Consider the following 16,805-nt stretch of genomic DNA (forward strand, 5'->3'; position numbering starts at 1 on the left):
CAATATTATAGACATAGTAATTAAGGAATAGTACAATGGGTTAGTACTTGAATAATAAGCTTTGTGTAACAAGTAACAGTACAAGATTGATATGATATTGTCCCTCTGAGAGATCATACCCTACCAGACTGGAAGGCTTTAACTTATGCACAAGGGTTGTCCAAGAGTATGCTGTTGTAGATAATGATCAAAAGAGCTAACAAACTTGAGAAAGAGACATGGAGACAGGTAATTATTACTCAGCGTTAGCAGTTCTCTCAAAGAAGAAAAGATAAGTAATATTTTTCCAAGAAGAAAGTTTTTGGTTTAGAGACAGTGTGCATAATTCCAACAATCTTTGGAACATAACACTTATGTAATGTTTAATCATTTTACCTAAAAGCTAGAACAATTGTACAAGGAGTGGATATATTGGGATGAAGCACAAACGACAGGATTTGACTATAGCCGACAGAAAGGCCAGGACTCGTAACAGACTAAACCAAGCACATCAAAAATCCTGAAACCATGGAATTCTGTATCAAACGATGGTTCATCTTGTCAATTCCTAGTCTTTGATTCAGTATGGCTCCAGTCTCCCTGTCCAGGAACTTCAATCTGTATCGGCGTCTTTGATCTGCCCATGGCGACCACAATCAGCTGTAAATCCAGCAGAATCTGACACAACAGCCTTTCCCTTCAAATCGGTGATGGCATCTCGCGCTTTAGACTGATCTTTCTGGTGCTGTAGAACTTTCAATTGGTTTTGCAGAAACTGGGAAGACAAAAATTGAACCGTAAAGGTTGTTAAATGTGTTACAAGAATGCAGACTGAGAACAAGAAAATATTGAGGGTATAACATTCAATTTGAGCAGTTTAATAGGGCCAACTTCCATCAGGTCATAGTATCTCAATCATTTTTATTTCTTGTAACCAATAAGAGGCTTCCATTTAGCCGTCTATACAAGTTAATTACAAGGTTGGCATAAGTAAACAAAACTATATCCACAAGGTACTAGAAAGCATATCTTTATGTACTACGTTACGCAAAAGACAAGTCAGGTATTGAATGACGAAGCATATATTTATAAGTTATAAATTGAATAGCAGTGGAAAATGCATTACCTCAATTTGACTGTGGATGAAACTTTGATGTGCCTTTAATAGTGAAAGTTGCAAGTCTGGATCACTACTGGAATTAGTAGCCTGAGAAGGCATAGATGCGGAATAGAATCCACTTATTGGTGAAGGTTGGTGTTGTAATTGTCCAGAAGATTCAGTAGATTGCATGACCCCACTATTCAACGCCTCCCTTTGTGGAGCATTAATCTGAGGTTGCAAAGGATATCCTGAGGGCCTGGAAACAACAAGAAACCAGGATTAGCTAGACAGCTAGTAGCAGTTATTATGGATGAAAGTTGTGTGGTCTTGAAAATTCCCACGCATGCTGTCCATCCAAGTCACCAACTAAAGAAGATCTCTGTAGCGGGTACTAAGTATTTTAGTATGAGTATTCTGGCACAGCAGTGAATTATTGATGGTGGGTGCATCTGGGGGCCCAGCATGCAGGGCAATGAACCAAGAAACACAAATAAAGGCGATATAAGTCCACTGCAGAAAAGTTACCTAGTAGAGAGGCATAGACAAATTAATCTTAACCATGGATGCTGCAAAATGTAGCCTTCTTTCAAATTGTATGGATGCCAGTTCAGCGGCCTACTCCATTTGTATATTATAGATTCAGCTGAAGACATTTAACTTGATAACTGTCCCCAACGTTGAACCAAACTTTTAGGAAGAGTCAAGACAAAATTCAATCTCTTATCCAGTATGAGAAGTTACTCAACCTCCAATATGATAATAGTTTACTCAGTACCAGGAAAATTGCATAAAAGCTGTCATGCAGCATCTTTGGAATCTCCTGATTCCTACATGTTTCCTAAGTCTAAATTGCTTTGAGGTCTAGCAGCATACCAGTTTCCAATTCAGGCACCTAACATAAATCATTTATTCAGCACCACAATATATGCCATGTATTTGACTCTATCCAGTTGCAATGAGACACTGTTCTACGCCTAGATGCAAAAGTTCACATAAGAGATGGGCATGCTAGAACAAACTCAATCTATCGGGCCTCTTTTTTCAACATCCAATATTCTACATAAAAAGTAGCCGCCACTAGTGTGTGGCAATCTCAGAAAGGTAGGACACAATATAATTATCTAAATGGATTAAAAGCAAATATGCATACCGATAGTATGTGTTTGCTGAAGGATGAACAAATGATTTCTCATATATTGAAGCAGCCAAGGCAGCAGCATGAAGCTTTGCCTGGTGTGGGCTTAATTTGTCACCTGCTGTACCACCGTTGGAACCCTGAGTGGATGTGCCTGCCGCTGCTGATCCTGACAATGTTAGGTAGAATGTTAGTGTCTAAGCTAAATGGCAATACCAGTGAAATTAACCACATAAAAGACTGAAAACTCCTCCAACAGAAACATATTTTCCAACAAAATGAAGTATTAAAGTAAAACAAGTTGCTTTCTTTTTCTTTTTTTTCCCTGGAAATCTGTACAGATACATTCCGTAGTGAAATTCACACAATAAACATAGAAATCTACAGAAATACCAGCTGAAATGCAATAGGTACAAAGATATATCTCATGTTCCCAGATAAAGTATAATTTTCTTTGCTGATTTCAACTAAAATTCATCAAAGAGAACTTCGTCCGACTACTTGAACATTTAGCCCCCATTTGTTTCAAGATTACCTTTTCCCTATTCTAGATTAGGCCATTAGGGAACATTATTCTAGATTAGAAAAGAAATAGAAATATCAGATTATCCCTACTCTAGATTCAAAATACTATTCAATTATTTGGCGCATAAGCCTAAGTACAAATTTACTCTTGGCTTGACTAAAGTTACTTTAAAAATCATCTCTCCTCTATCCTATCATCCACCTACCTCCCAAACCAAAAGTTCCTAATTAATTTTTCCGTCCATTTTTTTCACGTCTCTCCTACCACTCATCTATCTCATTACATATTAATAAGTACGCATTGCATACTCTAAAATAAATGAGAACATTTTAATTTAAATTTATATATCAAATCAAGCACATTTGAGCCAATTTTCACTTATTTATATTTCATCCCAACTTTATATCATATCAAAAATAAGTATTATACCATTATGCTAGATTATAAGTAAATATTAAAATACCCTACTCTAGATTAGAGGTACAATTTTAGGAGTAAGGATCTAAATAGCTATACTAGATTTTTCCTTGATCTCAAAACAAATGAGGCCCTAAATATTGACTCCATTTTTAGTTAATAAGATATTGGCAAAAAGAAAGAGCAATAAGACAATCTAGACATTCTTCTAAATGTGTTGTAATACTAAGTACACAAGCATAATTTGGATAAACAGGGTAGTTGCTTTAAAATAGACCACATCCTTTCTTTATGTGCTTAATCACCTCTAAAAGGAAACTTTGTCCTGTACATTAAGATGCGTGGTATTTCCAAGGAGAAAAAGGAATGAAAGTAGCAAGTTCCTTTCTTCTTTCTTTTCAATTATATTATATGCTAGTTCATTTAAATCAACAGCAATGGACCTTGCTATACGAATTTCTAAAACACGATTGAGGGATCTGAAGTAATGCAGCATTCCAGGTGGATCTCTGGAGCGAAATACAATTATGCTGAAAAGAGGAGACATGAGAGTATATGATCAGTGACCACGATGGTGTTGGGTTACACATGCTACTACTGAAAGTCAAACTCACTACAAGAAAAAGATGGAGAAAGATATATTTAACAGTTTACAGATGATGCTCTAGAATAGGTACATGGAACGGCTGTTCATTCCATGAAGAAGGTGCCAATGGCTGAATCTGCCCAAATATTAGTAAATATCAAGATTTTAAAAGACTGTAGGTGGTAGACTGGCAAACAAGGGATCATATAGTGCCTAGGTGCTAGGCGCTATATACGATTTAAACAATATACTAATGCATTCTTGTTAAGAACTATAAAAAACTATTACAATCTACTAATATTCATCAACATGTATAATAAATTTTAAATTTCAGAGTCAATCTACATATTAAAATATAATATGAGATACTAAGGTGGTCACCTAGGTGGGACTTAAGTGGAGCCTATATTCTATTTAAAGCGGGAGCCCGAAAGTTATGGCAGATCTTTTCTAGAATAATAGTAAATTGCGGGATGCTGGGCTAGGGAGGCTTGACCTGCTTTGCTATGCTGGGGCTTTAGGTTTAGCTTACCCCTCCAACACCTTCTAGAAAGTGGAAAAATACATAACTCAAACGGCTGCACTATGTCCACCCAAAAGGCATGATAACCTCCTTTGCAACTTCGCAGATTCTTAAACTTCCAAAGTATAGTTTATTGCATGCATTGAGCTATGCAATCATGAATTATATTTTTTAAAAAGAAAAGAAAAGGCAAGAGCACAGAAATCTCACCAGGCTGATGAGATTCTGATGGAACCCCATGCTGCCTCCCAGAACCAGTAGGGCCACTTTCAGGGGGGACAACCAAAGCTCTGCATGTAGGGCAAGTATGTTGGCGCTCTAACCACGATCGCAGACAATGTACATGAAAAAGGTGTCCACATAGCAACTTTTTGGCAGTCACCATCTCCTCACGACATATAATACATGTTGCATCACTTCTGTATAAATAGGTAAAAGCATTTGATACCACAATATTATAATTTCTGGGTTGAATAAATAATGAAATTCAAGTAAAGAGCCTACACATTGAGCTCCTCGGAAGTTGCATCTGGGAAGCGTTCATTCATATTTGAAGTGATCTTGCGGTAGCGAACATAATCAGCAATGCGAACTCTGAAATTACGGAATGTTTCATAGAACTCGCGGATCAAGTGCAGCGGGAGACCATAGTTCCTAATATCAATATCCGAGAAACACTTAAAAACTTAAATTCTCCATATTTTATCTTATGAACCGCAAGCTGCAACTAATTCCCACATAAACTTTTAATAAAGATAACTAGGATAGAAAACATAAAAACACAGCAGTTGCTAAGTAGAAAAAAAAAGATCATTTTAGTAGTGCATGTGTACATAACTATGAAAGATGAACCGTGCAAATATTTCCAATAACTCATATAGAGTCCAAAACTAAGTTCTGGACAATTCAGTCAAATGGATCAGACATTATTCTCTCCATACAATTGCACTAAAGTAATCAGATCCAAGCTGTTGAACATAACCGACTGCTATGCCCAGCAACTCTACCCTTTAAAATGAAGGAGTCAGACACTTAAATGTAGAATATGAACTTACTTAATTTGGAAATGCCTAAGAGAAACAACAGAGCCGTATCCACAAAGAATGAGCCAGCTGCTTCTAACAATCCCAATTCTCTCTTTCTAGGAAGACACACGCTCTAACATGCACAAGCATATAGGCAACTAGGCATATTGAACTTTTGCCAAGTTCTATGGAATGACATTAAAAAAGACAGAAAAGAAGTACAGTCGGAGACATTTCTCAGTAGTTTCATCTAAGTAATATAATCTTAAGTCTTAACATGCGCGTACCAACTTTAGTGTCTCATATGTTTTCTTCTCATTTATGTCCTGTCAAGTGTAAAAAGTGATTTTTTTTAATAGAAATAAGCATGTTGCACATTAGCATGTGCAATTGGTAATGATACCACCTAACATAAGATATTTTTTCAACTTTGAGCATCAAAATAGTGTCCCTGTGAGTTTTCTAGGTCAAGTGTCAGACACTTCAGGAACTGACGAAACAGCCTCAATAACAAGTTTGCTAATTGTCTACATGTAAGTCGTGCGCTAAGTATCAAAACAGAGAGTCTAGGAAATGCTGATGACAAATGATACACATTTTAACCACATGCACAATTCTGAGCCACTTGTAGTACCAAGTAATTCCTAAATAGCAAAATTTCTAGACCAAACATCCATTATGTGTAAATATTATTTTTTATGAAATAAAACAATAGGAGTATGGTATGCATGCATAACAGTTTGGCCTATAATCATGTTCTTATGATTAAAAGCAGATAAGCAGTATATTGACCCACAACAGCAGTACTTCTGACAGCCTTCACTAACTAGAACTAAGCTGAGAAGGAACAAGAACTAATATAAGGAATACATATAACCAGCTTTGATCAAATTAGTTACACACAATGCAACATAGTATATTGCGTTATTAAACAAAGGCATAAGATACTTACAGAAAGATTACTATGAAAAAGAATATGTAAAGAGACAGGTGCAGAAGGTCACGGACAAGCTCCAGATAGAATGTATAAACAGCCTTTTTCTCCCATTGCCCTTCCATTAGCATGTCGGTCACGTAGAAAACATACTTCACAAATGTGAACACTGTGGTTGTTGCTAGTATTGTATATCTGAGATGAGATTATCTAATCACATTACATATCAAGACCAAAAATATATAACCTATTTGAAGGAAATCTAAAAGTTATTTAAATGCAAGTGTAAGTTCGTGGCAAAAGTTTCTGGCAATATTGCTGCAGGAATATGGATGTAAATAAGAATTCCTAAAGATTGAAAATGGTAGAATCAATCTCTATTTCTTCCTAGTGAAAATTTTACATTATAGACATGTTGATATACGAGTAAAAAAGAAATCCATAATCCAAAGTTCACAGAGGGTCAAAAGAACAAAACCGACAAATCAAGAAGTAAGCTCTTAACCAAAGTATTATCTACCCTGCTAAAGATTTTTACATGCATAACTCCATTGAACATAGCTTGCTAAAAAAAATGAGATGGTATTCCCTTCGTTCCATAGGTTCAGGTCAAAGCACAATTTCTTTTTCTAAAGACAACTTTGCAAATCCTATTCCATTCAACACTCCTATTTAAGGTCATTTGCAGTGATAGGAAAATCGGAAAATAATGTTGTTGTACGATATGAATTTATTTTAGGCTGTTTGATTACTTATTATTCCTACCTTGTTTTTCATTAATCAGGTATCAGGATCATATTTTACTACATGGTTCTATCAGTCTAACAAACTCTGGCTTTTTGTACAAGACACAAATAACTTCTTATATGGACCAAAGTATGTACTTGGTGTCAAAGGAGGAGGATGGAGGCAGAAGGCCCAAAGGCGGACCTAGGTTACAAAGTAAACTGTAAATTGGCCCTCATATATTATCAAGTTTGGCCATTCGGAACCACCAATCATCCTCTTTATCAGATCTAAACCTTGCATTCTTTACATGTAACCATCTCAAAATAGATTTTTTAATGTTTTGTCACCTCAATCACTGCTTAACAGTTTTTAATTCTATGAAGGCATGAGTTTTAATGCACAAATGCCAGCAACCATCACATTAATGCACAATGACATCAAACTTTTGCTATAAATTCTAAACCAATTAACGGACTTACTCAAATGAAAAGAAGAGGTCAATTGATGCCTGTCGCGTGTGCATGAGAGTCTTCAAGTAACTGGACAGGAAAAGACAATCGATGACGAGAAGGAAACCCATGAAAGAAACAATCCGCATGTGAGACAGCATAGGAACAGATGGGGTTGTCTCGATATATTCGACTCTCTTCTGAGCCAACCAATGTAAGGCTTTAATCAATAGAAGAGCAGTTACCATAGGAAGAAAAGTGACTGAGAAGTCTTGCCGGAATATAGTGAGAGCAAAAAGGATTTCCATGACCTCTCTCCAAGATTGTTCATTAAGCCTTTCAACTTCTGCTTCTCTAAGAGAACCAAGAAACAAACGTTTGACTAACTGCCAGATTATGCACATGAGGACCAGTCCCATGTTCAACAGAAGCACAATGCAGATCTTGGAAGTTGAGAGGTACACCATGGCAGGATAAAACTGCCCTCTGCTGCTGAATGCATAATAAATTGCGGCAATGGTGGCTAAGAAGCTAAACCCTGCATATGTTTGGAGCTTCATCGTCTAAAAGGAAAGCTTCAACGATCAATTCTTCCTTCTTCGATTGCTAGCGGACCCAAATTATTGTCAAACTACAAACAACATCAATCTTTCACCTGAAACAAATAAAATGACATAGCCATAAGCATCAAGATATATTTCCTACGGAGAACAGACCAGAACTATGAATCCTATCGATTTTGTCTTTATAAGCATCATTTCTCTTGCAAGCCATGAGCTCCTCATATGCCCTATGTCAAACTTAACTACAATATATACACAAGAACCCAAATTAAAGAAAACGGCCCTCACAATCCATATACCTAACCCAGACCCAAGAAAAGATTCGACCTTTATAATCAAAACTTGAGAACATCATCTAAAAAGAATCAGGAAAAAGGAGTGAGAGATCACGAAAACAAGGAGAAAAAGTTCAATAAGAAAAATTCAATTAGGTGGAAGAAGGAAGTGACTGAAATGGATCAAATCGAATGGGAAGATCATTTCGAACCTGAGACTAGGGTTCAAATCTCCTGGGGGAGAAGGAGAGAGAGGACCCAGAGCTCCGCGAGAGGAAGGAAGAGAACAAAAATAGAGAGAGAATTAAATTGGAATATGAGATGAAAGTCGAACCAGGTCTGGCTGCTTCGTGTCACAGCGAATCATCTGCGGACTCGTGTCATCTTTATGGACTTGACCAAATTTGAACCTGTGAGACTGGACTTGTGTCACAGGATCGACTCAGCCACCGAGCCAAACTTCCGATTAGATTTTGATTAGATACGGAGACCTTGGAGAAGACGAAGCAGCATCTCTTTGGCGCCAACACAGACCCCATTTAGCTGTGTTTCCGCCATGGACGTAACGATCTAAGATAAAATCTCAACAGAAATTAGAGCAAGATTTAGGGGGACATTGGAAGGAGAGAGGGTGAAGAACTTGGGCCCAATAGGCCCACTCCAACTGCCAATGATGGGCCTAGTCCAAGTTCTTTTCCCCTCTCATATGCATAGTTGCTTATTTATGAATTAGGTTTTGTTTTAAATATATTTTACAATCAACTAATTACTTGTCAACATTTTGATTAAATTTTGTGTAAGTTATGTCACGTGATAAGTTATGACCGAAAGATCGATAAAACTATATATATATATATATATATATATATATATATATATATATTTTTAACATATTATTCATATTTTAGTAATTAAACATAAATTTTTAGATAAGCTTATTTAAAGTAATTATTACGTTTTATAACTTAATAATAAAATGTGAGTAAAATTATAGATAATTTATATTTAAGATATGCATATAAAATTATTCTTAAAAATATATATCATATATATTAACCAACACGGCTTTAAATCTCTTGAGCTCAACCCATATGGAATTAAGAACTAACTAACAAAAACTGCAATTATCAAAAGAAATAACCAAAATATCTCTCTTCTATATCATTAGCTTTTAGTGAGTGTAAGATTATAACTTAATTAATCAATGAAAGTTAAATGTATACATAGATGACTGTGATGGTCGAAAAGTGTGCTGTAGAAGATAAAATATAGTGTTCTAAATAAATTTTCTTGATGACATAAAGCCTCCTGAAACAGTACTCCTTTTTATAAACATAATAAGAGGTGAATAATTTAAAAAAAAAAGAGTTAAAATTTCAATTCAACCAGATAAATAGAAGCCTGATACATACAAGAAGAGGAAAAATATTTTGAATAAACCTCACAACTTGGCAAAAAACTCAACAACACAACAGAACAGATATATGTTTAATTAGAGGGCGAAAACATATAAAGCTGACCACAAATTACTATTGATAAAATTAACGAAAAATAGAGCATAAATACTATTCATGAAGATATAATTGGCAATGGCTCTTATTATAAATAATAGAAAAGGAAAATTTTCTCTTAAGTTAGTAGAGTTCCAATGATCATATAATAATGAAAGCTAGAGTCGAATTTGGAGCACAAGCATTGTGATCAGTCAGAATGCTGCTGCTGCAATGGACTGACTACAAACATAATAAGGGACGAATGATTAAGTAAGTTAAAACTTCAATTCAATCGAATAAATACAAGTTTGATACATATAAAAAGAGGAGATATATTTTAAATAAGCTTCAACAAGTCAGCGAAACCTCAACAGCCCAATCGAACAGCACATAATCAAACTCAAAAAGGTTAAACAAGTTAGAGAAACCTCAACAGCCCAACCGAATAGCACATAATCAAACTCAAAAGGTTAACAAGTTAGCGAAATCTCAACAGCCAACCGAACAGCACATAATCAAACTCAAAAGACTGAACACAAATTACTATTGACAGAAATGATGGAAAAACAATTGGCAATTGCTCTTATTACAAATGAGAAAAAAGAAATTTTCCTCTTAATTTAGTGGTCTGAGACGAAGTTAGTAGAGTTCTGGTGATCTTATCAATGAAACCTAGAGTCAAATTTGGAGCACAAGCTGTGAGAATGCTGCTGCTGCAATGGAATATTACGTTCTTCCACGAGGACACGTTTCTGTTCTACTCCGTATACAATTATTTCAGAGAAGAAGACTTCTCCAGTGTTTCTGATAGCCAAATTCTTCTACCACTGTAATACCTGGAAGTCGAAAGGTTAATCGATTAAAATCATTATTTTTAACTGTAGAAATGAATCTTTCTGGTAAACAAAGAAGAAAACTATTTAATTCTCTTTATCATCTAGTTTAGAATGCAGGTATCAGATGAAACAACCTTAAATATGCAGAGAATATAAAATAAAAAAAACTACATATTTGTAGAGAAGAAAAAGGAAACTTGAACTACAAAATCTGAGCTTTTCTTCAATGGGAGTTACTTTTGAAACACTGTCCATAGAGAAAGTTATCTAAATCATAAAAGTGCTCTGGAGCAGAGAACCCAAAAGGCATATTTACCTGAGACTGCTGCACCAATAGTAATGTTTCTCCATCACATAAGTTTTCTCAATTATAAAGAAGATCCAGAAGATCTTATTACCAGTGGATTTAAACTAACTTCACTTACCCTACCAATTTTTATATATATATAATTTCTCCACAAATATCAGTTGGTTAAAATGACCATAAAAAAAATTTCATGCAGAAGCAGTGAAAAGGATCTACTAGTAACCTACTATTGAAGGTAATCAAGCATCCATATTACCTCAAAAAAGGCACCAAGAATCCCAAGGGGCAGTGCCATCTCAACCACAAAGTATAAACTTGCAAGCAGGAAACACCAACCCAGTGAACCCAAGCAGCGCCATTGTAATGAGGTTCTCTGAGCACCACCGCAGCGGCCGCCATTTAATCTCCACGCTCGAGCTCTTCATCCTCTTTGTCGCAACCTGCGGTTCCTTCGACAAGTCAAAGCTCGCTCCTTTCATCCTCAACTCCATGATGCACCTCGCAAGCGCCCGCCCCTCTCCTCTCTCCCTTTGTAGCCTCCTCTCCACCTTCCAATACCTGCAGATCCCCATTTGCACCGCGCAGACCAGGACGAGGGAGGTCGCTAGGGAGAGGCTCGACGGGACCCACCAGTTCTTGCACGCGCGCCGCTCGTGCTCGACGACGGAGGCGGCGAAGAGGAGGGTGAGGAAGATGCCGTGGAAGGCGAAGAAGAGACAGCAGAGCTGGAAAGCCTCGCCCTTGATGCGGTCCATGCGGGACTCTAAGGCGGCGGTGCGGCGACCGTGGAGGTCTTCCTCTCGTTGCCAGAGTTTGAGGAGGAGGAGGTGGCCGGGGCTCTCGGAGATTTCTGTGAGCGGGTGGTGGGCGATAGCGGCGAAGGCCGAACTAGCGAAGTTTGAGCTTTCACCGTCGGTGGGGATTTCTACGACGTGGGTATCTCTTGATTCCGCCATTGGAGGAGGAGTAAGGGCGAACTGGGCAAGAACCAAGAAAGCGGTGTTCTTGATTTGGGATTCTTTAGGAGTTTTTGGAACTTTGGAGTTCTGTGAGATTGGGAGAAGGAAACTTGGAGAGTTAAACAGGGAGGGAGGAGAGAAGAAATGGAAAGATTCTTGGGGGTGTTTAGATTGGGGAGAGAGAAGAAGGGGGAATGAATATTTGAGGGGAACTGGGAAACGGCTCAGGGCGACTCCAACGGTCCAAATTTAGGGTGCGGTAACGTGTGCCAACGGTCATATTTGGGACGAAGAGGGAGGTTTTGACCAAACTAGACCTACTTTTAATTTTATTTACAGAAATAACTTACACCCTAAATTTAATATCATGAGCCTATTTTATTGCAACCGTAAATAAAATGTTAAAATATTAAGTATTTTATCTAGCCAAAAGTAAAACGATAATCATATCAATTTTTTTTAAATAAAATGCTGAACAGTTCAGCGATTATTAAAAATTAAGGATACACATAAAATGCTTAAACTCTCTAAATGAGAAGATTATTGATAAAAATATATATATATAAAGTTTGTAGCGTTATAACTTTATGTTTGTTATCAATTTTAGTTATAAAATATATTATTATGAAGGTATGTAAAATTTCATAGGTCGTAAATTTGCAATAATGTGGTTATTCCCCACAATCAATTATGCTAAGAATTATAGAAAAAAGATAATAGCTCCTCAAAATTTTATTTTAATTTTTTAATAAAATATTTAACTTTTTAGTATTTTTTAAACATAAAACGTTAAATAGTTAAGCATTTTATAAACTGAACTTTTTGGTATTTCAATCTAAAGATAAAATGCTGAATTTATCAATATTTTACTTAGAGCTACAGTATGAGACTCATTTTGGTATTAAGTTTGAGGAATAATCTATCTTGGATAAATAAAATATAAAGAGGGTCAGTTTGGTCAAAACTCAGAAGAGGTGGATTTAGTTCCATGGACATTTCGTTTCACGAGCAACGGTCATATTTTAAAAGAGAGGTCGTGAATTATGAAGCTTTAGTCATTATTTTGATTAAGAAAATTGAAAAAATGGAGAATCTTATTTTTTTCATAAGAAAATGATGAATCTTAACGTTAGCCAGTGAAGAGAAAATATAATTATAGAATGAATAATGTAAAACTTTTCTTAATTATTAAGGTGCCTAATGATGGTTTAAGATGATGCAGCTCGAATGAAATAATGCAGAACTCTCCCAGGAGATTCATTATATGTGATTTCATAAGGAAATCTTCCTGTAGAGTGGCAAGCTCCACATTTTCTCTTTTTTTTTGAAATATTATTTGTATATAAAATCAACTTAAACCTTATTTACATAATAGAAAAACATTAGTCTTTTAATTTCATATTCTAGTATGACTACGAAGCTGGTAAATTAGCAATAGCAAAATACAACCGGATATCTGTTACAGAGATCCATGATATCATTTCTCACCTCCAGACAAAACCCAACTTAAAAGAGGAAAAATACATCATGAGGAAAGTTCACGATAAGTGTTATACTTCAACAGGAGTACTAGTAACATGTATAGCAAGAGGTATGACTTAAGAATAATCTCCAAGCTATGATGAGGGAGTTGCCGCTAACTTCTTCGGTGGTGGATTTCCTCCGGCAAGCAGCACATATGAATAGAAACAAATCATTGCGGCACTGCAATCATGTTAAAAGAAAGTTTCCTGTGAGTAAAATTTTATAGAACAAATAAGTTTTAAATAGGGCAGAGGAAGAAGTACCTGCTGAAAGCATAAAAACCCCAAGGAAGGATTTTCTTTGTCTAAATCAAAAGAAAAAAAAAAGTTACTAAAAAGAAGTGGATATAGTCATCAATAAGAGAAGAAAGAGCAACGCTTACCAAGATGTATGCCTGGGAGTACTTCCATGTAAGTAAAGCAGCAACCGCTGCATTACCAAAAGCAGCATAATTAATTTAAGTATGCAGCATTTCAAATGGTGGTCGCTATAGGTTTAATTGATAAAGCTATAAGCCTATAATAAAGACCTTGCTCTAGGGGAAAAAAGAAGATTTTCAAGTTCTATACTGTTTTAGTAAGGGAGATGAAATAGGTGTCAGAGTGCATGACATCTTGTGCTTCCTTCTATAAGTGAGTAATTCTGTTTCTTATGCTTTGTCAAAGAGTTCATCATTTAGCACAACTTTCATAATTTTGGCTTCCTTTCCTCCCCAAAAAGATTCAAGTCAACGAACATTGTGTAATTTTCCAACTTCTGCATCTTGAGATGTTGTGGCTTTTAAATAAAAAATATTACAACTTTAAATCAATTTCCTGACTCCACCAAGAATAAAGATTCTCAAGCCCAAACAGATCAGTAAAAACTGAAAATTCACTCTAGGGTACCAAATCCACATACCTGCTTGCCCCAATATGAAAGGTAAGCTGGATGTTCCACCCCTCCAAACCTTTAGACTAAGTACACCTAGGGACAATATCGCAACCCCAGGTGCAACGCCTAAAACAAGACTAATAGGACTTCTCCATAATAGAAATCCAAGAAGCCCCATAGAAAATAAAAAGCCACCTGTGGAATGAAAAAGAAAGATAAAAGGTTATCAAGCAGGACACTATAAGAAGAAATACTCGTAGCAAACCTTGCAAAGCATTTTACTTATCAGGTCACAACCACGGGAGAGAGCACATCAATCTAAATCAAGAAGAAAATATAATTTGAAGCTCACAAGTGTTAATAATAGAAAGACAAAACTGCTATGATTGAAACTAGAACCATGGCAACTCAAGATGACCACCCCATATGTGAGGTCTAGAAAAAGAGAAAAAGCAGTTGCATAAATATTTGCAGAAGTAACCCAAAAAAAACTTAATTGGCTATGCAAGACAGCATGGATTACTAGCTTACAGTTCAATTATATAATAAATTTTCAAATTTTGTGCTGCTCAAGTGACAAGAAGGTGCTTTTAGGTGGCATTTGACATTTAGAGATTAGTCCTGAGACTAAGTCCAATTAGATCAACAATTGGTATTAGCGACAATGATGGCCCTTTTCTACTGAGTCACGGCAATCAGCGAGATAAAAATCAGTGTTCAACTAAGTGGACCTAGTTTCTTGTCATTAGGATCATCAAGGCAGTAACATCTGTGTTATTTTGGGATTTTGATGTATGTATTGTGAAACCGTATATGACATGATGCAGTAGGGAATGTGAAGTGATGTTTGAAATGAATTTGATATTTTGTGTTTTGTGTTTAGGGGCTTTGATTTGTAGTCTCCAGGAGTTGTATCATAATGAAACAAGCTGACAAAGTTGTTATTCACACCAAAAAGGGGGGGGGGTGAGGTTAAGAGAAGTTTGGAAATAAAGAAGAACATTAGAGAAAGATAGAAAAGAAGTTAGGAACACCTGTTGCATCTAGACCCTTTTTATCCTTATCTTCTCGTTCTATTTTTGTCCACCCTTTCCCTCTAATTCTAAATTCATGCAGATAATTATAATCTGCCAAACAGAATTCAGATAAGATTTTGACATATCAGTTTTAACACTTATTCCCGACCAATGTATCATGAATATCCGTAATGTATGCAGAAAACCAAAAGCATACTTTCTGAATTACCCATTATAAGAAAAACAAAAGAATAAGCCATGATAATGTAAAATTTTATTAAAGAGAAACAAAATGGAAATGCAGATATTCACATGATCCAAAAAATAAACAACTCTGGCATTATTTTGTATTAAGTAGGAAATTAGGACATCAGGTTACACAAGCGAATGTGTGCAACAATATCGATAATTCAGTAGCACTCTAGCTTAAAGGGCAGGAAAAGATTTTCTAAACTGCAACTTTCTGACTTACCAAAAGGAATGCCTAAGCAAAAATCGTGTATTTTTGCGCATCTTTTGGGTGGAGGCGCAACCTCCACATCTACCTCTGTCAGTCCATCAACTGGTTCCACAGTAGAATCTGACTCCACTTGTTCTCGTGTATGATCCTCTGTATTCTTTATAGCAGTATTAGCCTCAAAACCAGGACTCATCATACTATTTCTCTTAACAGACATAGCAATTGGCAACTGCAATAAAAGTAAAAAGATCACTTTAAGACTAATGTCATTTAAACTAACTCATTAAGTGCCAAATTACACAAAGCGAGACAAAAATCCCCTCTCTTTTTTTTCTCCACGAGATATTTGATGTTCAGACACGAACAGGAGTTATCCACAAAGCAGTTATATAGTGCCGGAACAAGAGATAAAGCTGTCTATGAAATGCTTGTAAAATTGTCCCAAATAACAGCGCCGCTACACATTTAGATCAATCGACACACTTCAAAATGCATATAGTCAAATCATGCATCTAAAACAAATCAGCATAACAAGAAATCCACCTCCAACGCTGTCTTCTCGGGCATCAAAAACATAACATTGGTAGTAAGAAGACATGAAAGAGAACAAGGATTTGGAAGCCGTTGACCAAATCAAACGCATACCTTTCGAGCGATAAGAGCTGGATTCCTGAACCTCCTGTCCAGCCCCACCCATCTGGAGGAGGAAACCCTAGACGTGGACGGCGAGATGCGGACGCCATTAGAGAACACGAAGCACCTCTTTGGCGCCGACAGGGACCCATATAACTGTGCTGCAGCCATGGATGTTCCGATCTACGATAAAATCTCTACAAAAGAACTAGCGAAGATTTTACAAATTAGAGGAGGCTTTGGGCGAATTTGGACGGAGAAAACAAAAAATAAAATTACATACCGGAGAGATCTCGATTACTTTCTCTTTTCCTCCTCCAAAGGAGAGAGAAGCGGATGAAAGATTTGGTAAGCTCGCGAAAGATGCGTTGAATTAAATTGCATCGCTGGAGAATTCGAGATGCGATTTCTTATATATATATATATATTTTTTTTTTTTTTTTTTTGGTTCCTTTTTTCTT

At 36.3% G+C, this 16,805-nt stretch overlaps 3 protein-coding genes across 4 annotated transcripts; all 3 read right to left on the reverse strand.

Moving 5' to 3' along the window:
- Positions 1 to 281: 281 nt before the first annotated feature.
- Positions 282 to 8,751, reverse strand: LOC140780386 (ERAD-associated E3 ubiquitin-protein ligase HRD1-like). Of its 2 annotated transcripts, none has more exons than XM_073125898.1 (8): positions 8,578 to 8,751; positions 7,436 to 8,060; positions 6,246 to 6,422; positions 4,773 to 4,922; positions 4,479 to 4,687; positions 2,232 to 2,385; positions 1,106 to 1,337; positions 282 to 754 (listed from the first exon to the last, which is right to left on the reverse strand). In XM_073125898.1, the coding sequence occupies exons 2-8, from the start codon at positions 7,963 to 7,965 to the stop codon at positions 593 to 595; spliced, it is 1,614 nt and encodes a 537-aa protein (XP_072981999.1). In that variant the 5' UTR covers positions 7,966 to 8,060; positions 8,578 to 8,751; the 3' UTR covers positions 282 to 592. The 2 variants fall into 2 exon arrangements, with proteins under 2 accessions (XP_072981999.1, XP_072981998.1); XM_073125897.1 differs by having other exon boundaries at positions 8,456 to 8,591.
- A 1,438-nt stretch (positions 8,752 to 10,189) lies between these two features.
- LOC140795948 (uncharacterized) lies at positions 10,190 to 12,005 on the reverse strand. The gene is made up of 2 exons (XM_073148778.1): positions 11,136 to 12,005; positions 10,190 to 10,572 (listed from the first exon to the last, which is right to left on the reverse strand). The coding sequence occupies exon 1, from the start codon at positions 11,833 to 11,835 to the stop codon at positions 11,176 to 11,178; it is 660 nt and encodes a 219-aa protein (XP_073004879.1). The 5' UTR covers positions 11,836 to 12,005; the 3' UTR covers positions 10,190 to 10,572; positions 11,136 to 11,175.
- A 1,242-nt stretch (positions 12,006 to 13,247) lies between these two features.
- On the reverse strand, positions 13,248 to 16,760 carry LOC140780778 (protein FATTY ACID EXPORT 1, chloroplastic). Its single transcript, XM_073126537.1, has 7 exons — positions 16,628 to 16,760; positions 16,357 to 16,552; positions 15,724 to 15,940; positions 14,263 to 14,430; positions 13,745 to 13,791; positions 13,626 to 13,666; positions 13,248 to 13,542 (listed from the first exon to the last, which is right to left on the reverse strand). Exons 2-7 carry the CDS (start codon positions 16,513 to 16,515, stop codon positions 13,455 to 13,457), a joined length of 720 nt encoding a protein of 239 aa, XP_072982638.1. The 5' UTR covers positions 16,516 to 16,552; positions 16,628 to 16,760; the 3' UTR covers positions 13,248 to 13,454.
- Between the last annotated feature and the right edge of the window lie 45 nt (positions 16,761 to 16,805).

The sequence above is a fragment of the Typha latifolia genome, chromosome 1 (assembly GCF_019914945.1).
Source record: "Typha latifolia isolate L0001 chromosome 1, TyphaL0001v2, whole genome shotgun sequence".
NCBI classification, from domain to species: Eukaryota; Viridiplantae; Streptophyta; class Magnoliopsida; order Poales; family Typhaceae; genus Typha; species Typha latifolia.

Coding starts and splice junctions, on each gene's coding strand:
- LOC140780386 (XM_073125898.1), bottom strand. CDS start 7,965: ATGAAGCTCCAAACATATGCAGGGTTTAGCTTCTTAGCCACCATTGCC. Junction 4,688..4,772: donor ACTTCCGAGGAGCTCAATGT/GTAGGCTCTTTA, acceptor CTATTTATACAG/AAGTGATGCAACATGTATTA. Junction 2,386..4,478: donor ATCAGAATCTCATCAGCCTG/GTGAGATTTCTG, acceptor TAACATTGTCAG/GATCAGCAGCGGCAGGCACA.
- LOC140795948 (XM_073148778.1), bottom strand. CDS start 11,835: ATGGCGGAATCAAGAGATACCCACGTCGTAGAAATCCCCACCGACGGT.
- LOC140780778 (XM_073126537.1), bottom strand. CDS start 16,515: ATGGCTGCAGCACAGTTATATGGGTCCCTGTCGGCGCCAAAGAGGTGC. Junction 13,792..14,262: donor TTTCATATTGGGGCAAGCAG/GTATGTGGATTT, acceptor TTGGTAATGCAG/CGGTTGCTGCTTTACTTACA. Junction 13,543..13,625: donor GGTTTTTATGCTTTCAGCAG/GTACTTCTTCCT, acceptor ACATGATTGCAG/TGCCGCAATGATTTGTTTCT.